Source organism: Candoia aspera, chromosome 3, assembly GCF_035149785.1.
Source record: "Candoia aspera isolate rCanAsp1 chromosome 3, rCanAsp1.hap2, whole genome shotgun sequence".
NCBI classification, from domain to species: Eukaryota; Metazoa; Chordata; class Lepidosauria; order Squamata; family Boidae; genus Candoia; species Candoia aspera.
The window spans coordinates 80,915,028-80,939,488 of NC_086155.1; the positions used below are offsets into that span (position 1 = coordinate 80,915,028).

The following is a 24,461-nucleotide window of genomic DNA, read 5'->3' on the forward strand; positions in this document are numbered from 1 at the left end:
TGTTGTATCATAACTAGTAGTTGAAGCTGCAATAATGAGAATTTTTATACATGCTTGTGAAGAAATGGAACAGATTAAGAACAGATTCTGTACTTCAAGAGGTCAACCAATTTTGTTTGGTATTATTATCCTGCTTGAGAAACTGACTGTCTGTTCTTCTTAAGCCATCTCTCTCAAGCAAGTTTGCAAAATTACCTAGAGCTGCCTTCAAAATTGAGGCACATACAGGTTGATTTAATAAAATAAAATTTAAATGCATCAAATCACAATGTACTGAACAAATGACACATTCAATACATACTTTGTGAAGTAATTTATTGCCCTCTCAAATCATTTTCCTCTTCACTGAATTCATGTCTGCTGAAGATGATAAAATAATTTAGTGAAAGTACACCTGACATCAGACATACATATGCCTTTGTTTAAGGCTTTCTACGTAGTCATCATTAAGTGCAATTTCCCAGTATTCTCCAGCCATTCAACAGCATGAATCCCCCCAAAGCCACAAACCTTATTTTTTAAAAAGCAAGGATCCATTATGAATATTCTCAGTTCTAAAAAAAGGATAGTTGGGAAATACAAAATGCAAAGGAAGCTAGCAAGTATTTTTTGGGGGAAATGGAATATATCTTATTTGGTACCAATGTGTTCCATCACTGTATACTGAGTGGCAGCATAACTAATGTGCACACTTATATGCAAGCACGGAACATTCATCTCACTATGTACTGGGAGCTGACAAACTGGCTCCCTTTTAAGGAAAATAACCAAATTGTAACAATTTTCAGTATTTGTATCAGATTTGTATCAAAGTCTACCATTAAAGATCTCCATCTACAAAGGTGAATTGAAATATACCTGACAGCCATTTGTTCAGTCTACCAATTCATAAACTGTGTTTTGCTTGAAATTTCTTATAATTAATATCCACATAATATGGGATAGCTTTTAAATTGATGGAGAAGCTGGAACGATTTCCAGCATTTATCACACTTTGAGACGATTATGATGATGAAAAGTAACGTGAGAAATCAAGATTTCAATTCTTTTTAAAAGGGGGAAATATCTAGAGACGCTCCAGCTTCTCATTTAAGAATTCTTCTACGCTGTCTGTATTCCATTTGAGGATGCTCAGTTCTTCAGCAATGTTCCCGCTGTCATCCAAGAGCTTCAGTGTAGGGTCAGAGCCACGCACATACTGTAGAGAACAGTAAATTCACGGTTACCATCTGTCTGGATTGAAAATATTCAGCCTATTTTGCATGGTTAAACCTCACCTTCCCTGCCAAAGTTCAAATATCAGTTTTATACTGAGTTAATTATTGTAGCCTGTGTAAAGATGTATCTATTTATGTTCTGAGGAAAAAGTCAAACACTGGGCAGTACGGCTTGAATTGAGTATGGTCAAAATTGGATTAGTTAATCCAAGTCTATCACTGATTGCAAAAAATACCATCACCAGAGATTAGAATTAGATCCAGCAGAATTATCTGGATCTTGCCATTAAATACAGCAGTTGTACTTGGAGTAGAAAAGTTCAAAAACCTATTTGAAAATAGAATACTGAACATTCCACTTTCCTACTATTTAATCCTTCCTTACAATATATGATGTTGAAACAATTTAAGCATAGAATTTTCTTTCTTTCTTACTCCTTGTTGCTCATTAGCTGTATTAGAGAAATTCTAAAGTAAGAATTTTTATTTAAAGAAATTTCAAGTTGCCAAAATGAGAAGTATATAAATACTATGACAACCAGAGAAGAGCATTATAGACAATAAATTACATATATACCCTTTGTGGTTAACAGACACACTTCTGCTATCTTTGTGCAGTCTGATCTTGGGAGAGGTCTCTTGTGTGTGCTAAGCTCTGAAATGTCTGCCTGACATAAGATTCCTAATTTCTGTGTTGTTCATTCAGTGGAAAGCATCATTTTTGCTACTGAACATCAATGGAAAAGCTCTTGGCAACCATTAACTCATGGAGTGAACAGAGTTTGAAGGCACTTTGATACCATCATATAAATAATATTCAAAAATTATTACATATAAAAATATTGCCCTCATGTCTTTAAAATGTATAATGAATCAGTACTAGTACAAGTTATTCTGCATTGAGAAGATATCAGTTCAACATTCTTGCCTCCTAAAATGTTACATTTCTATTTTATACAAGTAACCAAGCCAGTCACTATTTCTGATTATCGTTGATGAAACCTATCATTTGCGTCTTTTGATATAAAATGTCTACTTGAATTCTCTACATTCTTTCTGAATCCTGTATTCTATATCCAGCAAGCCACTACTAGCTGACCAGGAAAAGGGGGACAAAGGGGAGAACACAGTAAGAGAGCAGAAGAATGTGAACTTAACAATCAACTAGCACCCTTTAAAGCTGATAAACATGGGGAAAAAAATATACCATGACTGGTTGGTACTAATAAACAAGGCTTTATTCTCTTGAGAAAGGAACTGAAAACATCAAAGAAGGAGAAAATGTACAAGGGTGAACAAACTGTGAATGAAAACTTGCTATAAGAAGTTTTCTTACCAGCATCTGTACCATGACTCATTAAATATAAAAGATGGAAACGTGGGGTTGGAAAATGGATTCTCCTACAAAGAGCTCTTTGGAATCTCCCAACTCCCATCTTGACCAGGGAATGAAAAAGGGTTGCTCCTTTTGCTCTTTTTGGTAGGCATCCACTGGGTGTGTGTGAATGTGTGTGTGCATGTTCTTGTGGAACATGTTCTAATAAAGTAGTTAGAAAATGGCTGATCATGTTCCTGGTTTTTAGTTGGACTTCTGTTCTCTATGCATAAAAGAGTTCTAAATGTTTTATAATACTTTATCCCACATAAAGATAATGAATTTTTAATTAAAAAAATTAAATGGAAGTACAAAAACCAGTCAAAATCAGTCCTTACCTTAATCTGCAGTCCCCTGAACAGTTTGGGCTTGTCACTCTTGACAAAAGCTAGAATTCAAAGGAAAGTTTTTATGCATTAAGGAATTCATATTTTTACATACAGATTTACAAGTCTATTTGGAAGACAAAAATGATTTAGAATACTACGCTGAACATCATACATTAAAGACAGCTGAATGAGAACAAATATCACCTCAAGAAAATAGGAAGCTGTTGAATTATGATTAGTGTCACAGGATATGAAAAAAGGGGGCACTATTGACCACTGTAAAGTGCTTACAGTAATTTCTTGTTCATTTTTCCTACCTAATATATACATGCAAATTTTCTACATGTTTATCATGTATTATTATCATAGCCATAGTATTCTACTCTATTGTCCTGGCCAGCGTCTAAGTGTTAAGTTAGCTGCATGTTGGATGAGAAGTAGAGAAAGCAGACAGGTATCATCAGGAAGTTAACTGGCTGGATTTGCATATAACCTTAAACCATGACTTAACAATAGGCTGATGAATAACCCACAGCTATTTATTTATCAAACTTACTTATATGCCATGGAATCATAATTGCCTCACAGTGGTTTGCAAAAAAAGAAATAAAACCACTACAATATCAGATCAAAATAATCGAACTAAAAAAATACAATAAAACAAAATAATAATAAATTAACAAATAAAACCCAATTCCAAATGGCACTCAACCAAGCTCCAAAGGTCCTTTGAAAGAGTACAACCTTCACAACCTTCTGGAAAACAGTTGCTAAGGGGGCCAAATCAACTTATAGAAGGAGGAAGTTCCACAATACAGAAGCTGTGTTGGGGAAAAAAAATCATTTTCTGGCTCTTGTCCCCTTCACCTCACAAAAATTAGCTTGATTTATATATAATACAAAGTGATGAACTATGGTATACCAACCACAGTGGCTAAGTTCACACACTATGCTAAATCAAATCCAAATAAATCCTATTATGTATAATGCAATGAGTAAACTCAGCAGTTGTCTGGGAGATCAGCATTAGGTTGTCCAGATGAGCTGCAAATCTGCTTTGTTGACTGAAGGATTAAAAGCTTGCAGTATTTATAACATTAGTATGGAACATTTCATCAACTCAGAGATATTCCTTTGTAGACAGATTTCTTTCTTGCTTTTTCAGTAACATTAGGCAGACCAGATCTCACTGTGCCAAGAACAAAATGAAGTAGGATGATAGAAATAAGTCTAACACCAGTGTTGCTCTGTCTGATGTCAATTCAAAACTATAAGACATATTGTAGAGTTGGCAGCTTTCTCACACTAGTAAAAATGAACCGAGGCACCTTCTGGATTAAAAAAAGGCAGTAAACCTGCTTTATTTTCTGTTGAGACACTCTCAATATGTGAAGTTATCTGAGGATGAGTAAGCATCAGAGAATTTTAATTTAAAAAAGGAAGAAGGAAAAAAAAGTCATGCTAGATGAAAGATGCCATTTCCACTACAATAAACGAGATTTTATTAGTCTCTTAAGAGAAAGTAGATATTTATCCTAAAACAGAAGCAATGAATCTGTACCGTAACAGCAACAGATTAAAATGAGAGAATGAGTGTGGAATTACAGGGATGTGTAAAATGTTCTGCACATTTAACAGCTAGGTTCAGGTGGACTGAAACATGCTTCTTTCACGGAGAAGTGATGTGTGTCTGTGTGTGTGAAAGAAAGTTTTTGGAGGGAGGAGGAGGAGGAAGAGGAGGAGGAGGGGCAACTTTCCCCCTATTTTCTACATATCTGTACTGTAATACAGTAGACCAGTTTTTCTCAACCTTAGCAACTTTAAGATGTATGGACTTCAACTCCCAGAATTCCCCAGCCAGCATGTAGACAGTAGACAGAGCCTTTGGTCAATAGATAAAACAGAGAAAGCAAATAATTAAACAATAATAATAATTAAAAAAAACTGGCACAAGAAAGAAGAAACTTCAGGTGGAGTGTTTGAACAATTTACAGCTGACTTTGGTAAAAGAAACCACAGAAGAAACCTACAGTTCAGCTGTAAAACTAGAAAGGAGGGCTGACAGTTCAGTGCTAAGCAACTGTTTGCATTTCTGGCATCACCAGTTAAAAGAAGCACCAAGCAGATGATGGTGAAGACCCTAAAAAGCAGATGCCAGCCAGGTGAACACCACTGAGTTAGTGCACAAACATTTACAATACTTAAGATAACCTTAAAATAACTAATTTTTGTAACAAAAAATAATCTCTGGTAGAGAATCTCTATATTTCAGGAGCAACTGCTTTAATTCCAGGAATGGCAAACTACAAGCCCATTTTGATGAATGTGAAGGAGGATACCGCTCAGCTAAACAAGAGTTTTCAGTAAAAAAAAAAAAAGTCACACTTTTTGTAAGAACAGTTCTTTTTATAAGAACTACTATTGACAAATGATGGTTGAGAAAATATTTCAAATCTCAGCATTATTTTCAGGTATTTTATAAAATAAACTCTGCATAGACTCAGCAAGGATGTCATTTTGCTTTCTTATAAATAACATGAAAGAATTAAATGTTAATATACTACAGGCAGACCTCGCTTACTGACCGCCTCGTTTAGCAACTGTTCAAAGCTACAATGGCACTGAAAAAGTAACTTTATGACCAGTCCTCACATTTATGACCACTGCAGTATCCCACGGTCGTCATTTGCCACTTCACAAATGGCTTCCGACAAGCAGAGTCAACAAAGAAGCTGGCAGTAAAACTGCAAATTGTGATCACGTGATGTTTCACTTAACAACTGCAGTGGAAGTGAGGTCATAAGCCTGTCGCAGTCATGTGAGGTTTCACTTAGTGACTGTGGTGCTTAGCAATACAGTTGCCAGTCCCAACTGTGGTCGCTAAGTGAGGACTACCTGCATTTGTTTTTAAGTAAGTACCCCTTATAGGAGAGAAAATGTATTAGGATCAAAGTGTTAACTATTATATGTGGATCACAGACTTGTGCTCTTCAACATGTATTATTACATGTTTGCTGTTTTTGTTTCAGTTTAACACTATTTGGCTATTTTATTTCTGATTGTTGCCACATCCTTTATTTCATGTTAATGTATCCTATTTTTGACGTTTACTAAAAATATATTTTACAACAGGGGCTGCAGTGATACCTTAAGTGTTTTGTGCCCATTTTATATCTGAAAAACTCAGCCAATTTTAAACATGATGGGCATTACTAAGCTGTTCTTTTGATACAACTTCCTCTTTTAATTTCACTTCATACCCCAGTACATCTTTCATCCAAATGCCTATAAAATGAAGGTTCTCTAGATTCTGAGATCACAAAATTACTGGTGAATGTGCTGATGATCATCCACTTCAGATATTACATTTGTTATATGAAAGCAGACTTAAATAATGTCGGTGAATAGAAACCCAATCAAATTATAGTATTCACCATCCATTCATCTATTGGAGCATTGCCTGAACAGATACATTCATTTCATGCAATTTCAAAATTTAAATAAGAAAGTGATTCAAAAGGCCACATAACTTTAATTGCTTTGCTTTAATAATTATGATTAAATATTTTAAATTAAATTATTATTACAATGATGAATTCAACAAAGAAATGAATTTCACCTTTAGATTTATATTAGAAACTAAAGTTGCTTGTTCCTCAGAAACTCAGTTTCATCTGGAGAAATATAATATTTGTTTAAAACTAAAAGTAACATGAAGCTGAAATCTAAAAAAATCTATAAATCAATTAAAATAGCTTGACATATCTGGGAAACTGAATTCCAGATTTATTAGTATTATAAAAAAAGACAAGTTGAATCGAAATGAAAGCTGTTAAGGATGGAGCTTCCAAAGCATCTCTCTGACTGCAGCATTATTACGAGCCTACATATTTGTTTCTACAGTTCTGGAGAACTACTGTACAAAATATCAGTATGTATTTCTTATTCTTGCTTAGTGTCTACAAGCTGTGAGGGTTTGGATGCATCAGCCCTATGTCCTCTACAGGATGGGGCAGAACAGGTTCAAATCAAATCCTTGCAAGATGGAGCCACTGCATGTAGGTAATATACTCAATTTAGCTCAGTGGAGCAGAGCCATGGCTTGGGTGTCCTGCTGGACTCAGCTCCTGCTCAGTAGGTAGAGATCATGGTCAAGCAGACCTCTGTCCAGCTTTGGCTGGTATACCTTTCTGGACCCAAGAAGATATAGAGACAGTGACTCATGTTTTTATCACCTTGCATTTAGACTGCTGCAGTCTGGTCTATAGGATTCTGCCTTTGAAGATGATCCAGAAACTGCAGTTGGCCCAAGTGCTAACAGGCAAGAGGAGGTATAGCAATATACAGTGTCATAGGTCCTTCTGTGGCAGCCTTCACTGACAATACATTTCTGGGTGTAATTCAAAGTGCTGGATTTACACTCTAAGGCCAACTCTGGCTTAGTCCTCAAAGACCTTCAAGACAATCTCCCAGCCAGATGTGATCTGTCCAGTGCATTCTTCCCAAGAAAATATACTGAAGATCCTGAGGTAAAGGGAATCTACACACTTCTCAGTGGCAACCTCCTGCTTTGGAACACCTTTTCTTCTGAGATTCATGGGGTGTCTAACTTGATGGCCTATAAAGTGCTAAAGAGCATTTTATTCTGTAGGACTTTTGCACTAGTGATATGGACAGATTGCCTGAGATTATGTAGGTCTGATGTTTCTTTTTATGTTGTTGGAGTTAACTTGTCAGAGTGGAGCATTCAGGCACAATAGTTAATGGTGTCTGAACGCAATACTCTTGTCATGGGGTAATTGGGATTGAGTAGCTGGGAATAGATACGTGTAGTTTAGAGCTTTTTACACAGTGGCACAGGGGGGAGAATTGCCAGCATTCTAGTAGAGTCGTTAAGGATTGTTTAGGCAAAGTTTCATATCAAGATCAGGCAGTTGGCACCATCTGGGAGCTGCTGTAGGCTTAAAGCAGAGGGAGTGGGGGTGCAGTAAAAAAAGGAAAAGCACTGAACAGTTTATTTTAGCAAGGAGGAGGGGCTGACAGGAAGAGGGAATGGAATGCCTTAATTGAACATTTTGCGTGGGAATCTTCATTCAAGGCTTTAACCTGGTATTAGTCGCTTAATCTTAATAAAGAACTTTTTACATATCCTAAATGGCTTGTGGCAAGAGTTACTGAGTTTAAGATTACAGGACTACGATCCTCACATAACTTCTTCTGGGTTGGTTTTATGACCTAGTTCTGCAGTGAGGTGATGCACAATTTGCATATGAATAAATAAAATGTTCATAGATCAGCACCGTCAATTTGGCACAGCCATTCCTGTATCAAAACTTTCCAGCTAAACTGTAAGAACTACCTTCTGTTATAAAAATAAAAATAATAAATGTACTTAAGAGTACAGAAAAATGTCCCAGTTTTGGTCTATTTGGCAAAGGAAAAAAGGGGTCCCATCAGACAAAAAACTTTTAAAAAAGGGAGATTGCCTTGAGAGTCTTGGCAATAACAGGTTACACAGTTCAATGCAATCTAAAAATATTCCATCTTGTGAAGCGTCAGAATGCATTCTATTATAGTTATTCAAGTGACATGTAGGAAACAAATAAAGCCCTCAGAACAAAACCAGTAATTCTGACTAGAAAATGGCTAGGTGCAAGTTAAAATCTAAGAGACGTTAAACAGACATCTGTTCAATGTCTGATTGAATTTTGTTACAAAGGTGCAACAAAATCTCTTACACTGAACATTTCTTAGAAATCTACTTAAATGTTTGCAAAGTAAATGTCCTCTCATTCCTCCTCTGTAACATGCACATGCTACTAATGCCATTATTTTCTTCCACTTCTGTTGCTTGTTTCTGAAATCACTCTTCATTATTTATTTAATGTTTATACAAATTATTGTGCCAGGAATAATATCCCAAAGCAATCATTCATATAGTCTCTGCTCCCCATCTGGTTTCTAAAACAACCAACTCTCATTTAGCATTGACAGAATGGTTCAGCATGTGGGATATTTTAAAAATAGTTGGCACAGGGAAGGGAAGGGAATGGTGGAAGGTGGGAAATGGAAATCCATTTACAATAAATAAATAAGAAAGAAAGACTGTTTTTATAAAGATGTGCATGTGCACACACAAAGTAGAACATGACAGGAATATTTAAGAACACACACATCACGTGCATATACATAATGGTACTTCATGTTCAAGGGAAAAATTCAAGGCCTGTGGAACTTCCCTCTCAATCCTTCTAACTCTGTTTCTATCAGCAAAGTGAAGAGCAAAATTCTCACCTCCCCACTATCCCGATGGGAAAAAAAGAATTTGAAGAGTGACTGGTAGTATTTAATTCAAGAAAGGAAACAGGAACTAGATGGGATGGAAAAATATTATTGCATGGTTCCTGGGAAAGCAAATTAAAAAAATTGAACTGATGTCAGTATTCTGGATGTTGTTTGCAGAATAAATTAGGCAATCAGTCCTCCAGATTGCCTATTCATTCCTTAAGCTGCCACAAGAATTTTTCTTGGTTTGTCATTTATCAGGTAGGTCTACATAATTTTTAAAAAGTTGTGGAGTAAAAAAATAGGCTCAATATTTTTGCAGCGAACTTCTGTATACTGAGTTTTGAAGATGAGACAATAATTATTTCCCAAACAGAATTTTAATAAATAAATGAGAATGCCTCAGTTATTAATGATTTTTATTCAGTTTGCCTTCCTTCACATATACAGTTCTCTCTTCATTTCTCAGATATGCTATTTCCCTCTTCTATAAATTGGAATTCAAATGTTTTATATATAGTAGTCATAGACTGGACAAGATAAAACCCTCCAAATGTTGATGGACTGCAACTCCCATCAGGCTTCATTGCTGGCCATGCTGGTTAGTACTGATAGGATCAAGAGGTCAGAATCTGAGGAAATACAGAATGTCCATCCCTTATTAATTATTTGGGTATATACATATATTAAGTCAGACTAGACATTCCTGCAGAATCTAAACAAATGATGGTGTGCAATGGCACTGATTATGGAAAAGAAATACCAGCTACTACAATTTCACTTACCCTGGACCTGAGGGAACCTCCCCAATTTTCATCCACACACTTCAAGGATTGCTCCTGCATAGAGCTGTAAGAGATTAGCAACATATATACATATATTAACAATCTGAACCAACATTATTATTCATCACATTAAGCATCAATCCACCTTTATATATATATTTATTTTTTAATAGAAAAAATTACCAAGATACTTGATATACATGCTTGAATTTTATAATACATTGAATTGGTCTATCAAGAATTAAGGATATCTCTAGTAAATTACTAACTAAAAAAGGTTGTGCAAGACAGCACATTCTGCACATTACCATTAAAAAACCACCTACGCTCTCCCTTTCACATGAAATTAGGCAGAGCAAACGTTCCCCTAGGAGACACTGAAACCATGGACAGATGTCTGGGGACAAAATTTGGAAGGACAAGGGCTAACATACTTAACCAGAATTATATTTATATGCAATTCTAGATGGAATGATAATTGTATTACTGGATTCAGTCTATGCAACCAAAAATTCTGGCACTTTTTATAATTTTTAAAAACATTTTAGGTTGGCCTGAAAGTTACCTAAAAAAAGTTGACATAGCCACAATAACACAAGCCTTGAACTTACTTCATTACAGTAGTATGTTCTGTGTCCCACTGAAAGTAGTATGGAAACTGCCGCCTATACAGCATGCAAAAGTGGTAGGTCATCCTCGGGTTACGCTGGCAATTGAGACTGGAATTTCCATCACTAAGTGATGCAGATTGTAATGGTTGCCTAATCCCAAATACTCAGTCTCACAAGCTCGGGCTTAAAGATAACTGATTTATTAAAGGAATAGTATGCAAATACAGAGAAAGCTGAGAATGAGCCAAAGCGCGCGAAATACAAACTAAATACCCTTGCTTCAAACCCAATCCCGCCCGTCACCCCACCATAGTAACCACCCCCTCCCAGGTGTTGGCAACCGTCACACATCGGCCTGGGAAAGCAACCTTGAATACATGTCATAACCCAAACATACATTCCTGCAGAACAGCAAGGAGATTACAGCCTGGCACGGCTGAAATTCCCCTCCCCGCAAATGACAGACACGGAACAGGAAAGTGACATGTGAAACGTTACGATGTATTCAAACCATTGGAACAATGAACATGACACAGATGTACAGCATGACGTCCACATGACTGCATTGCTTAACAATGGCAATCCTGGCAATCCTGTTGCCATCATTAAGTGAGGACCGCATGGGTCATTAGGCGAGGACCTTCTGTGACTGCAACATGGGAAGAGGCGCCGAAACCAAGTCCCAAGCAGCTGGCAGGCCAGAGCCATAGGCAGGTGGGTGCTACGGAGTACGGGCAGGCACTGCAGGCAGGTGCTATGGAGTGTGGGTGGGCAGGTGCTGTGGGTGGGTGCTATGGAGCGTGGGCGCTGTGGGCGGGCACTATGGAGTACAGGCAGGCAGGCATTATGGAGTATGAGATCCCCATGCTGCCTGGGGGCTCCTCATTAGAAAAAGCAGCAGGACCAACTTGCCACCTCCTGTTGGCTATCCCATTTACTTTGTTTATGGAAAGCCGGCAGGGAAGGTCATAAATGGCAATCACGTGACTGCAGAGCGCTGCAACCGTTGTAATTGTGAGCCAGTTGCCAAGCGCCTGAATCACAATCACGTGACTGCAGGGATGCTGTGACAACTGCAACTTTGAGGACTGGTCATAAATACCCTTTTTTCAGCGCTGTTTTAACTCTGAATGGTCACTAGTGGTCGTAACCTGAGGCCTGCCTGTAAACTTATGGGACAAAGTGCACAGATCATACTGATTTCCTATTTGTGACACTGGTTGTTTTCTGTTGCAGAATCCAATTCAAAGTGCTCATTTTAGATTCTAAGTTTAAATTGTAAATTTATATTTATATTTTTATTATTTTAATATTGGTGATTTTATGATGTCAGGTTTTAAGGTGAATTTTATTGTAAACTGCCCTTTTAGGGGGGTCCCCCTTTTTTATTCCCAGAGTCCCCCTTTTTTATTCTCTGGCCCAGCAATGTTAGGCTAATGTGTACCAGGAGGTAGGACTTTTTCAGTACCCCTACCACCCCAGCTTTAAAGACATATTATTTTGAGCAGCATTTGATATTTTAAAATGTTTACCCAGGTCCTGCTATATTTTGCTGTTCCATTTTATTTTGTTTCTATTTATTTCTACATGTTTAATCCTGTATGTTGCCTTAATGAGGTTGGTGCATCCTTACCTGCTACTATAAAATACATAATTCATTTCATCAGAGTAAACCAATCAAACTTCATTCCAACTTAGTTCTAGCATGGTATGGTTAGTGTCATGAGTACTGATGGCGAGCAGGAGGGGGCCTCTATCCAGGGGGGAAAACGCATGCGTAGTACTGAGGAATTAAGCAGCCATTCAAAGAGACACAGATCAGACCCGCCTTAACTTTTGGGGTTTATCTGTCTGGGTTTTTCCCACGCTTCTTCAGTTTGTTAGGATTTTCTGTCTTATGTAGCAGTAATAAACACTAGAGACCTACTCCTCGTCTCAGCGTGGTTCCTGACTGTTAGGACAGTTAGCTGTGCTTTCTGTCATGACAGTTACTGCACTGCCTGCTCCCTTCACCTCGTTGGGGACTGGAAATCCAAGGAATGTAACACAGGCAAAAGCCTTAGAATCCGTTCACTGCCAGATTACCTTTGTGATCTTTTCAGTGTTTACTATTTGGAATGCCTTGCCTTCCAAGAGGAGGAATTAATAGGTCAAAAGATGAAAGTTATTAAGATACAAAACTATGAAAATGATTTAATTTAACCACACAATAAATCTACAAGAAAATTTGTATGAAGATGTTACATCAGCAAGACACATTTAAAATGAAAGAACCAAAATCCAGAAATTCATCACAGGTAGTACTGACCAAGCAGCTAAAAGGTACCAATGAATGCGATACATTGCATTTTGGAAATGCAGATAAGAGAGAAGGCTTACTGAAAGGTACTGTACTTACAAGTATTTGCAGTTTATAAAGATGGAATTTTATTATTTATATCACTGGAAAATTATCTTATGCATTCATTCATTCATTTTCTATCCCGCATTTATTATTTTTATAAATAATTCAGGGTGGTGAACATACCTAATGCTCCTTCCTCCTCCTATTTTCCCCACAACAACCCTGTGCGGTCCAGAAACATTGAAGTCAGGCATATTTAAGTCCTACTGATTTCAAAAAGAATTATGCAGATCTTTAACAGCTAAATCCATAAATATCTACTCAAGAAGGAAGTTTATATTTGAAAGCTAAATATCCCACTGAAATCAGTGAGAAGGGGAAATGCTTAATTCTTGCTCAGTCGCATCTCTCTACCAGTCTACCTGCTTACTGAATGGCTCAGTCTTTCCTCTAAGCCAGATATTTATTATAGCTCACCCATGTCTTCTCATTATTAAAATTAAAAAGCATGTAAACGTTTTTTAAACTGGCATCTTGCATTTCAACATAATTTAGTACTCCAAGCTTATATTTATTTCTATATTTCCTAAAATTATCCCTTCTGAAATCCTGGCAAACTGATGAATAATACATAATGTAAACCATCTCCAAGAGAGCCTAAACTGAATGTTGATTGCAGGACCTGAGAGACTCATAATCAAATCCCCATTCAACTATGAAGCTAACAGAGTCCTCTCAGAATATTCAGCATTTCAACTATATATCTACTTCACTGGATTGAGGTGAAGATAAAACTGCAAATGTGTTTTGAAGAAAGAGCAGGAATAAAGTTCAAGCTAAAAATGAATTTGGGATAAAAGTCAAGAAAGAAAATCCTGTCCTTTCCTCATTCTAGAATAAACCTTTCCCATTTCTAGCCCTATTACATTTGTTTTCTCTTCTTCACATCCCAATTAGAGGATCACATGACAACTTAACATGGTGGCTGAGTATCAAGCCTTTATCTCTAGCATAATAGTTACATGTTCAAGAGAACATCAACATTTCATCTGTGATGAAGATATAAAAAAATGGGAAAAAACTGGAAGACGTACTCCCACTGATATTGCCATAACTAAGAGAACCAGGTCCGTTGTGCAATTACTACTATTTTGATAAAGCCTGCAGCAGAAGCCCAGAGGCATATGGTCTATAGGAAACTAAAAATAACAGTCAGAATCCTTAAAGGTGACAGCTATATTTTAATTAGTGTAGCAGAATGAAATTGACTTTACAATGAAGTAAAATCAGGTCATGGAAAGTAACATTAGCTTAAAGCACTAAACACATTCCACTGTATTATCAGTTCCTTGAACTGGTGGCTGTTCATGGCAACTTGGTTTAAAATATTCTCAAAGATCTGTTTTCAGGTATTTCTACTTTTCTTATCTATTCCCTGCACATACAGTTTTTTTTTTTTTTTTTGAAAGAGAACATTTACTGGAAGAGTTAAATTATGGAATTTTTGTAGAAATAATTTCCTTATATTGTAATATTAACACTGATAAGGCAAAGGAGTACTTTTATTAAGTATCCCACTTGGTTCTTGGCACTCTCAGGCCACTGAGCTACATGCACTGTCTCATACCATTGTGCCAACGTCTTTCCATACTAGCCTCATGCCTGGTCAATGATGGAAACTTAGAAATGGAAAGCTGCTTCAGAGCAGCTGTTGATGTTGACCATTGGGCAAAAAGAAAAAACTATACACACCAAACAGTCCTTGGGCTGCCAAAGGTTCTGTTCCAAGACAGAAAAAGGCTTCACACTAAGTCTCCATTACGATGCTTTGGAGCATGATGCCAATATGCTTTTCTTTCTCCCTCCCAGGACGAGGAAGCAGAGATTTGTCATGAGAAATTCATTACGGAGCCTTGAAAAGCACTAGGAGCAACCATCTGTTCTGCTTCAGCCCTTGCCTTTTAAAAAGAGCACGCATATGAGTATATGCATATGAGTATGCACTCTTGATTACAATCTGCAGAGATCTTACACAGCATATTAAAAAAGGAGCATTATTTTAAAAAAACAACAAAGCGTGTGTGTGCTGAATTCAGAGAAGGTTCATAAGAGAGTATAAAGATGAATGTTTGTGAATGGACTCACAGTTGGAATTTGGCTTTCCATTTCAGTTCAGTAATTCCTGTTGTTCAAGACAGAGGAAGACATTCTGCTTTAAAAGCCAGGTGTCTTTCTGATGAAAATTGTTGTTGTGAAAGCAGAAAGCAAAACCTCAGATTTACATACGTGTTCCATTTCAGAACCCGTCTGATCAGATTAGCAGAGAACAGACTTATTAGATTAATGTGTGTGTGTGTGTACGTGTGTGCACACACACGCACATCGACAAGGACCAGAAGACAGCAGTGATGATAGATGTAGTGGTGCCAGGTGACAGCAACATCAGGAAGGCGTATGAGAAGCTGGAGAAGTACCAGGGCCTGCGGGAGAGACTAGAGAGGATGTGGAAAGTGAAGGCCAAAGTGGTCCCGGTGGTGGTGGGGGCACTCGGGGCTGTGACCCCCAAACTGGGAGCGTGGCTCCAGCAGATCCCAGGAGCCACATCAGAGCTCTCTGTCCAGAAGAGAACAGCTAAGATACTGCGCAGAACCCTCAAACTCCCAGGCCTCTGGTAGAGGACCCAAGGTTGAGGAAGACACATGCTACCCATAGGGGTGAGAAGGGAATCTCTCTCTCTCTCTCTCTCACACGAGCTCTCTCTCTCTCACGCACACACACACACACACTTGTCAGGCTAATCATTGGATTCTAACAGTGAAGAACATCAGAAATGGATTAATATTAGAAATTAGAAAATTCAAGGTGAAAGAAAGTATTAACTAAAGACAGTTGATAATTCCAAAAGAGATGGCAGTCACTAATAGGAAGGGGGGGGGAGTCAATTCAAAAGTACAACAAATCTATCATATGAGGTTCTATAGGTTCTATTTGTCTGGGTAGCAGCTTATAAGACTGAAAACAAAATTTTAATAACTAAAACTTTGCTGGCAGACTTAACTTTTTCAGAATAGTACAAACCAGCCTTTCTCAACCTTTTGACCCTGGAGGAACACTTGAAATATTTTTCATGCCTCAGGGAACTCCTGCACAGTCAGGCTGAAATATAGGCCAGAAGTTACAAAATTATATTTGTTTCACGTGTAGCCCTGTATATATGCATTAACAGTGTTTTTAAACTAAAGAACGAAACTTACCTCTTTAATGTGAAGTTGCCTGAATTTGAAATAATTTTTTAAATAAATCGTGATCTCCCAGGGAACCCCTCTTATGGAACCCTGGTTGAGAAACCCTGGTATAAACACACATACACATGGCTCCATTTTAGATATTTAATAGATTTTTCTCTTGTTTTTCAACAAATACTTTCAAGGTAATCATTTTGAAAAAAACTGTACAAACATAATAATTTTCAGTGGAATTCTCACCTTTCAAACAACAATAATATTGTTTCAGCGGGCTGGATAAGTCTAGGAACATTTTGAATTTTCATTTGTAACTGCAATTAAGTCTATAACCATTTAGAACAACAGCTCCTTCTGATTATCATATTGATTCATAATTAAGAACATTTTTTAATATGGTCAGATATAGGGAAACAGAGACCTTTAAAGTGTGGCTGTTTACATCAATTGCAAAGTGTTGGTATTTTTCCTTGCTACAATTTGAAGTAGAATTACTTTGGCCTCCATTTCATCCTTCCATTTTTCAAGAAGCCAGCATTATTTTGTGGTACTGAAACAGGCTGACAATGTGCAGCTGTTTAAAGTAAGGCTGATAAAGAAAGCTTCTATATTAGCCTGAAAGTGGAGCTAAGAGTTCTAGATGCTGAAACTAATGAAGTATATTGCTTGGTACAAATCTGAGTCAGGATAAATTTTTATAACTATTAATTATGACTGAAATATTTTCCTTTTTAGAAGCTGTAAACTGTACAAAAAGAAAAAAACTTAAATGTCTAGCATTCCCCTTGGGATGCAGAATAAAGGGGATGAAATCTTAGTCTTCCCTGATATAAAAGAAAATATCCGAGCACTTAATGGGAATTATGGAAATCCAGAGTCAGCATTCTAATTGTGTGCTAATTTGTCTGACTAGCTGAATGGGAATATGAGGACCCAACAAGCACCTGATTTATCTTGCATGCATTCCTTGATCCAGCAACAAGATGTACACGCAGAAGCCTGCTCCAATGTGAAGGCAGGAACAATAATGGTCAACATACTCAAAATTGCACAATGATTAAATAAGTACATTATGGAGAGGGTTTAATCCCGCAAACATCTGTCATGATATTTATCAAAATTTCCAACTATGAAATTTACATCTTGCTCCAAAATATGAGGGGCGGGGTGTCCTTATTTTTAAAAGTTTTATGTTGCCTTTCCAAACTACGTTTTCACTGGAAAATTTAAAATGCATTAAAATTACAAGATTATAATTCTGAACAAAAATAAAATGTACAATAAAATAAATTAATAAAATATATCATTAATATATTTAAAAAGAATAAAAATATATTTTTCAATGCCAGATATATTTCACTGAGGAGACAGGAGAATTTTAACTAACTAAAAAGTATTCCATGCAGAGCACAGTTAACTAGCTTAGTAATTCACAATGTAGGATTGTGAATCTATCTATCTAACTATGTTGGATGGCTTCACTGGACAGATCTAAGGAAGACAAGACTTTCAATAATTACTAGTCATGATGGGTGCAACAGGTGATTAACATTTATTCAATCACATACCATTATTTGTATACTATTATGTGTTAAAATCCAGTTTGGCACATTAGGGATAGTTCTAAAATGCAGTCTTGTAGAAGGATGAAAGCAAAGATAATGTGGGTAGAATTATTTATCTAAATAATTGTGTAACATGTATAATACTATATACAGATAACAATAAACTACTTTCTACATGGGAGTTAGAATACTAGCATACTAATAGCTGTTTCCCATGTAGGCATATTTTTAAATATAATTTTATTAAGAATTTTGATTATAATAGTAAAATCTAATACAAACTAAATTTAAAGAAAGAGAAGAGAATAGAAAGGATAAGAAGTACAAGGAAAAAGAAAAAAGAGAAGGAAGAAAAAATATAATAAAGAAAAAGAAATATACAAAGATGTGACTTCCAACCTTCATCACAAGTATAAACAAATTTAGTAACTCCTCACTCCCTGTTACAATTATCTCTTCATCCCCTATCCCATCCCTTACCTATAACCTAATCCATAAAGCATCATCTTTTCCCATGTAGACTTCTCAATAAAAATGATACTCACAATAATGAATCATTGTTTAACTACCCATTCTCTTATTCAATTAACTGTGTTAATTATACTCTGTACTGTCTTGTTTGCCTTGACCTCATATTATTAACTTTATTAAATTAGTATGCAATAGGTATTCTTTCACATCAAACAAGATCTGATTCTTCAATGACAAGGCCCACAGAGTTGAGCCAAAAGGCAAATCAAGAAAAGAACGGGAATAAGAGTGTGTGAAAGGTCACCAGAAATTCCCTAGTCTCTTCCTTACACTTACACTTAAATATGCTATCACTAATCTTACATTAACTTGACTGGTAAAGTACTGATCATGTTATTTGACACACAGCTTATATAGAAAAAAAAAATTAGAGATCATTGCTTAGCACTCATTTTATCCTGAGGAAAGACGACACCTCCCTATGCAGGAAGAATATGGCATCAATTTCTCCCTCTATGTGGAGAATGGGAGTATGACTTACTGTAAAGTCCTTTCAGGTCACTGAAAAATGGACCAATAGTATAGGATTTATGCCACCTCTTCTACCTAGAAGAGTTAAAATTTCTTCCTGTCTCTGTGCAGGAAGCTCCCTCCCTTCAATCACATGCACTGATTTTAGCAAAGTATTGTTCTGCTTCTCTTTTATAGTATATTCCAATATAACAACAAAACTTGCAACTGGTAAGGTGCATGGGAACAGAAGAACAATGTGTAACAGTCAGCATAATACAATAAAGTAATTTGCATCCTGTTCTCCAACCAGCTTGGTTTCTCTCTAATATTTTTTACTCCCTAAATAGTATGGGACTGTCAGGCTAATCTGGTGACCAGAAAGCTTTGTCACAGTAAGTCTATTCTCAGTCACTTGATACAGAGCCAACAGGAAAGAGATGTATTACAGCAGTATTCCCACTAACAGCACTTTTCATAGCACAGGGTGGCTAAAGGCTGTGTTAGAGAAGGTGAAATCACCTATTTTGTAATGTTTATTACAAGATAGCCCCACTCAGGAAGCCACTTAATTTTTTTTTATTAATGATACTTTTTTAAATTAATGACGCTCCTGTTCCTGGGACAGGAAGGCTCCCTTTTCTTGGTGTCATTAATAGTCCCAGGATGCTTGATTGGGATGCATAAGTAGACTTCTGACAAAATAATCAAACTCAGAATGTCATCCATCAAGGTGTTTTTTACCATTGACTTCAATGTCTCCATCCTGAAATTCTGATTAACTTATCTGGAGGCTATCTCTCTTTTCCTCTGGAACCATTAAAAAGATACAAAACATAACAGAGAAGATCACTTCTGGTGATGTACCAATGCTCAGTAATTGAGTTGAATTCAGTAATCCTAACCGCTCCCCCTTCGTTGTTTCTCTTTGTTCTTGAAGATGGGGATGGTAGAAACCCACATTGTGGCTTTTCTATGAGTTCTAGTACACTCCTTGTACACTCTGCTGTAAAACCCCAACGGCCTATCTCCAGAATCCAAATTTCCACAGTTGCCTGCACCCCTGGGAGGTAATGGTTTCATGCTAAAAGGTATGTATCCTGATTCTTGTTTCCTCTGTGTGGTCTACTGGATGACTATTTTCACTGCTGAAGCTGAGGGCTGCAACATGTGCTTCCATGTCTGCACAAAGATTTCCCAGCCTACACAAAAGGCCATTATAGGTCTTCTCTTGCATCCGCTTTTATCCATCATCAGGGCTGTCGATGAGGTCTTCTTTTTCTTGCTTTTTATCAAGACTGATATTCATAGGAGTTTCCAACTATATGTAATGTAACTCTGAAACCTCTATATAGAAATCTGAGATAACAAATTTTGTTTCTTGAAACAGAGAATTTCTAATCACTAAGCAAACAATTCAAGGCACAGGGCACTCTCAAAATAATGGATATTAAGAACTTATATACTAAAAATAGAAGATTAATATTCTACAAAACAGTGCAGACTGGAGATTATCCCAGGGTTTTTATCCTTCATAATATTGGAGGTTGCTTTTTGTTGTTGTTGTTTATTCGTTTAGTTGCTTCCGACTCTTTGTGACTTCATGGACCAGCCCACACCAGAGCTTCCTGTCGGTCGTCAACACCCCCAGCTCCCCCAGGGATGAGTCTGTCACCTCTAGAATATCATCCATCCACCTTGCCCTCGGTCGGCCCCTCTTCCTTTTGCCCTCTACTCTTCCTAGCATCAGCATCTTCTCCAGGGTGTCCTGTCTTCGCATTATGTGGCCAAAGTATTTCAGTTTTGCCTTTAATATCATTCCCTCAAGTGAGCAGTCTGGCTTTATTTCCTGGAGGATGGACTGGTTGGATCTTCTTGCAGTCCAAGGCACTCTCAGAATTTTTCTCCAACACCACAGTTCCAAAGCATCGATCTTCCTTCTCTCAGCCTTCCTTATGGTCCAGCTCTCGCAGCCATATGTTACTACGGGGAACACCATTGCTTTAACTATGCGGGCCTTTGTTGTCAGTGTGATGTCTCTGCTCTTAACTATTATTTGAAGCTAAATGCACAATGGAATTCTTTCAGAAATCTCTTTACATGAACTAAGCATTCTTATCACTCTGGTCCAGTACAAGATAACTATATGGAGAAATTATTTCTCTGCAAAGATGTCATTACTATACTAATATATATAATGTTTTTAACTGCGTTTAGATGTGTGGCATCTGATAATGCTTTTACTCACTGGATGCTTCAAGAATGGGAACATATATTTCTCTATTTGCACTTCAGATAGATGGGAATAACTATTACCAATAATCATACAAACAGATGGGTTTTCCTGAACGCCAGCAAGAACAGTTACACAGAAATAGTTCACCATAAGCCAAATTGGAAATACTCAGATCTGAACTACAGCATATGTTTTCCTCCCTTCAGGTAGGAGGAATACATAAATACTCTTCAAATCTATTATAACATGCAAAGCAAACATCTATGCTGTATTTATTTCAGCATCAACAAATATTTGGCTTTTGCCCTGAGGAGCTGGCATTTTATTAAAGGAAAGGTAACTGCTTAACAAAATCTATTAAACTTTTCCCCTAAAACAGTAATATACTGTTACTAAGCTAACAATTGGAATATGCTCAGCTTTCTATTCAGCTGGTTGTATTTCATCTAAAATCTAACTGACTATATTTCATTTTGCTCAAAGTTAACAGAGTCCCTCAAGATACAGAAAACAGACAGCTAGCGGACTCATGTTTGATATTCAAGTATTAGGGAAATCAGTGTAATCTTAACAAATGAAAATGTCAACAAACTTTTGTTGCCAAAATTTACAGTAATAAAATTTAATAAAAACTCTCAATATAGATAATATTGTATCACAAGGACGTTACAACATGCTTCAGCTCAGTTTTTTAAACATAATGATGACACTTACCTTTCTAGTTTCAGATTGAACTTCTTCTTGGCAGCACTTTCTGCAGAATGGATCCAACTGACTCAAGCCAAACTGACCAAGAAGGTCACAAGAACTGCACAACAAGTTACTGGAAAAGCCAAGATCTCTGCATGCCTCTGATGATAATTCTGCTCCATAAGCAGATATCTGAAATCAAGTAAGATTTACAGTAAGTGAAGTTTATTGTTGTAACTACAGCTCATAAGAATGCAATAAAGTACAATATAATAACAATAAAACAATAAGGTAATGAAATTATAAAATAAAGTAATAAAAGCATTAGATATAAAAAGGTTACAACAAAACAAAGCCAAAGCAACAAGAACTTAAGTATTTCTTCCTAAGTTTAAATGAGAGCAGAGGAAAAATAGTAACTTGGTTGCTAACAATTGGAAACACATCTGCAAGAAGATAAATCAGTTTTTCAAGGTCAGAGCCCTTGAGTTCATCTGCAATTAATAAACTGGCCCTGATCTCATTGTATATGGGGCAGTGGAAGACATAATGGACAACATCCTTCACTTGACCAACACCACAAGGACAGAGGCTTTGTTTGACAGGGAGCTTACAAAATCTCCCTTTGAGAAAGTAAGCTTCATACAACCAATCATTTAATATAGATAACTATAACAATTCTGTGCCCATAATTAACAGTTTCTAAATAACATATTTTCACGATCTTCCATTTCCCATGGCAAACAAGAAATCATATAATGAAATTTGTTTTAAAATATGGACCAAGTAAGGTCATAGTTTCATACGATAAAACAAAGCTACCTGCATTAATAATCCATCAATAATTAACTGAGGTCATTGGCTTTAGACTAAGATCAAGCTTATTATCTGTATTAACAGTTCAAAAAACACATACAGGTGTTAATAATGAAGCACACATACACACATTAAAGATGGCAATGGTAAACAGTTTACCAAGGCAAGCATTCTCCATTCTTTGAATCTATAAACCTATTTGCCATTTTATAATATGCTACATACTTAACAACTGTCATGTGATTTGAGCCAGTTACAAATGGCTGCCATATTGTCATGAGTACTGATGGCAAGCAGGAGGGGGCCTCTATCCAGGGGGGAAAACGCATGCTTAGTACTGAGGAATTAAGCAGCCATTCGAAGAGACACAGATCAGACCCGCCTTAACTTTTGGGGTTTATATGTCTGAGTTTTCCCACGCTTCTTCAGTTTGTTAGGATTTTGTTTTATGTAGCAGTAATAAACACTAGAGACCTTTATTACTGCTTTATGTAGCAGTAATAAACACTAGAGACCTATTAAAGAGTCGCAAAACTCTAGAATTGCTGCTGTTTATAGTGGGAATCAACACATTTATTTCCCAAGCCTTTTAACACCGGTGTTATAGCTTTGATTATTATATATAATTGGCTGGATTTTTTATTTCTGTTTTAACTGGCCGTTAGTAGTGATTTTACTACTGCCTTATAAGTCACCTAGACCCATTGAGCAAACATACAGTGTACAAATACGTAGAAACTACGCCTGTGATTTTAGCGCTGAAAATTAAAGTTCTAATCACGCCTGAGCGAGTCGTTGGGAGTGGGGCGGCATACACACTGAATGAATGAATAAATAAATAAATAAAATTTAATCTAATTCATTACGTAAAAGTCCTATTACTTTTAGTTCCAAAGTATCCATTAGTATATATCATCAAGTTAATGTTTTTTCCCAATATGTTCCGTAGTATGACTAAGAAGATAAAAAACGGGGGGGGGGGAGGAAGAGTACAGTACCCAGTTTAGCCAATGTCGAACATCAATTATATCGAATCGATTAAAACAGGTTTAGTCATACTTATTCGAGTAAAAGCACGACGAACTTGCGTTGATTTCAAAGGGTTCAACTTCGATATGACAAGGACGGTATCCAGGTCAACTTTTTAGTTTTTAAAAGCTCAAATAGACCTGCACATTGGAACCGTTTCGACACGACACGGAAGTCAAAGAGACGAGTCAGAAAGAATGAGCAGAAATAAGTTCGTCACAAGAACCCCCCTCCCCGTTTTTGGCTGTTCCCCAAGCTCATCGTCGCTATTTTCCTAGTTCTAACGGTGCTTCTTACCGCCTGAAGCGTCGCTAGCAACCAAACCCAGTAGCGCCCAAGCCCCATGGCTCCGTCTCGAATCGCCATGTTGGCACAGACCGGCAGCACAGGCATCCCATTGATAGGCCCCTAAACTGACAGGATGACAGAAGTACTGCCTGGTTTGAGCAAAGGAAATATCTATATAGTTCTCCCATCCACATGGAACTGACCAGTAGAAAAATTCAAGGAGGAAAAGAACATGCGTGAATTTGCAAGAAACAATTCTTATGCTTTCAAGGGCCACTCGCGCTCTCTTCTTTTTTTCAGGCAAATTTTAAGACGCTTTGAAATAGGTCTAGCGTCTCCCGTGGCGGCTGGTTCCTATAGATTGACAAAGACGTTCGACCAATCGCATGGCGGAACGTTAGGGTTCGCCTTTACTGCCGCATCCAATACCCTAAGGGAAAGTAACTAGGCCTACGGGAGAAGCTTGTCCAATCAGTAAGTAAAGGGGTAGGAGGGGTGTCCGTTCAGTTCCTTCCAGTTACGTGAGGAAGCATTTGTAGGCGGGCTGATGGAATGCATAGCCAATAGAAGAGGGACAAGGAGAGTTGTAGCCAATGGAAGTTACCTTTTTGGGCAGGACCTGTATTCTGGCTGGTCAGGGGTAAGCGAAGGGGGCGTGAGTACGGCCG

General features: G+C 37.2%; 1 protein-coding gene across 1 annotated transcript; it reads right to left on the minus strand.

The window, feature by feature from the left end:
- Positions 1-301: 301 nt before the first annotated feature.
- SELENOF (selenoprotein F) lies at positions 302-23,920 on the minus strand. Its single transcript, XM_063298218.1, has 5 exons — positions 23,803-23,920; positions 21,685-21,852; positions 9,992-10,055; positions 2,931-2,980; positions 302-1,198 (listed from the first exon to the last, which is right to left on the minus strand). Exons 1-5 carry the CDS (start codon positions 23,896-23,898, stop codon positions 1,067-1,069), a joined length of 510 nt encoding a protein of 169 aa, XP_063154288.1. The 5' UTR covers positions 23,899-23,920; the 3' UTR covers positions 302-1,066.
- Positions 23,921-24,461: the final 541 nt, after the last annotated feature.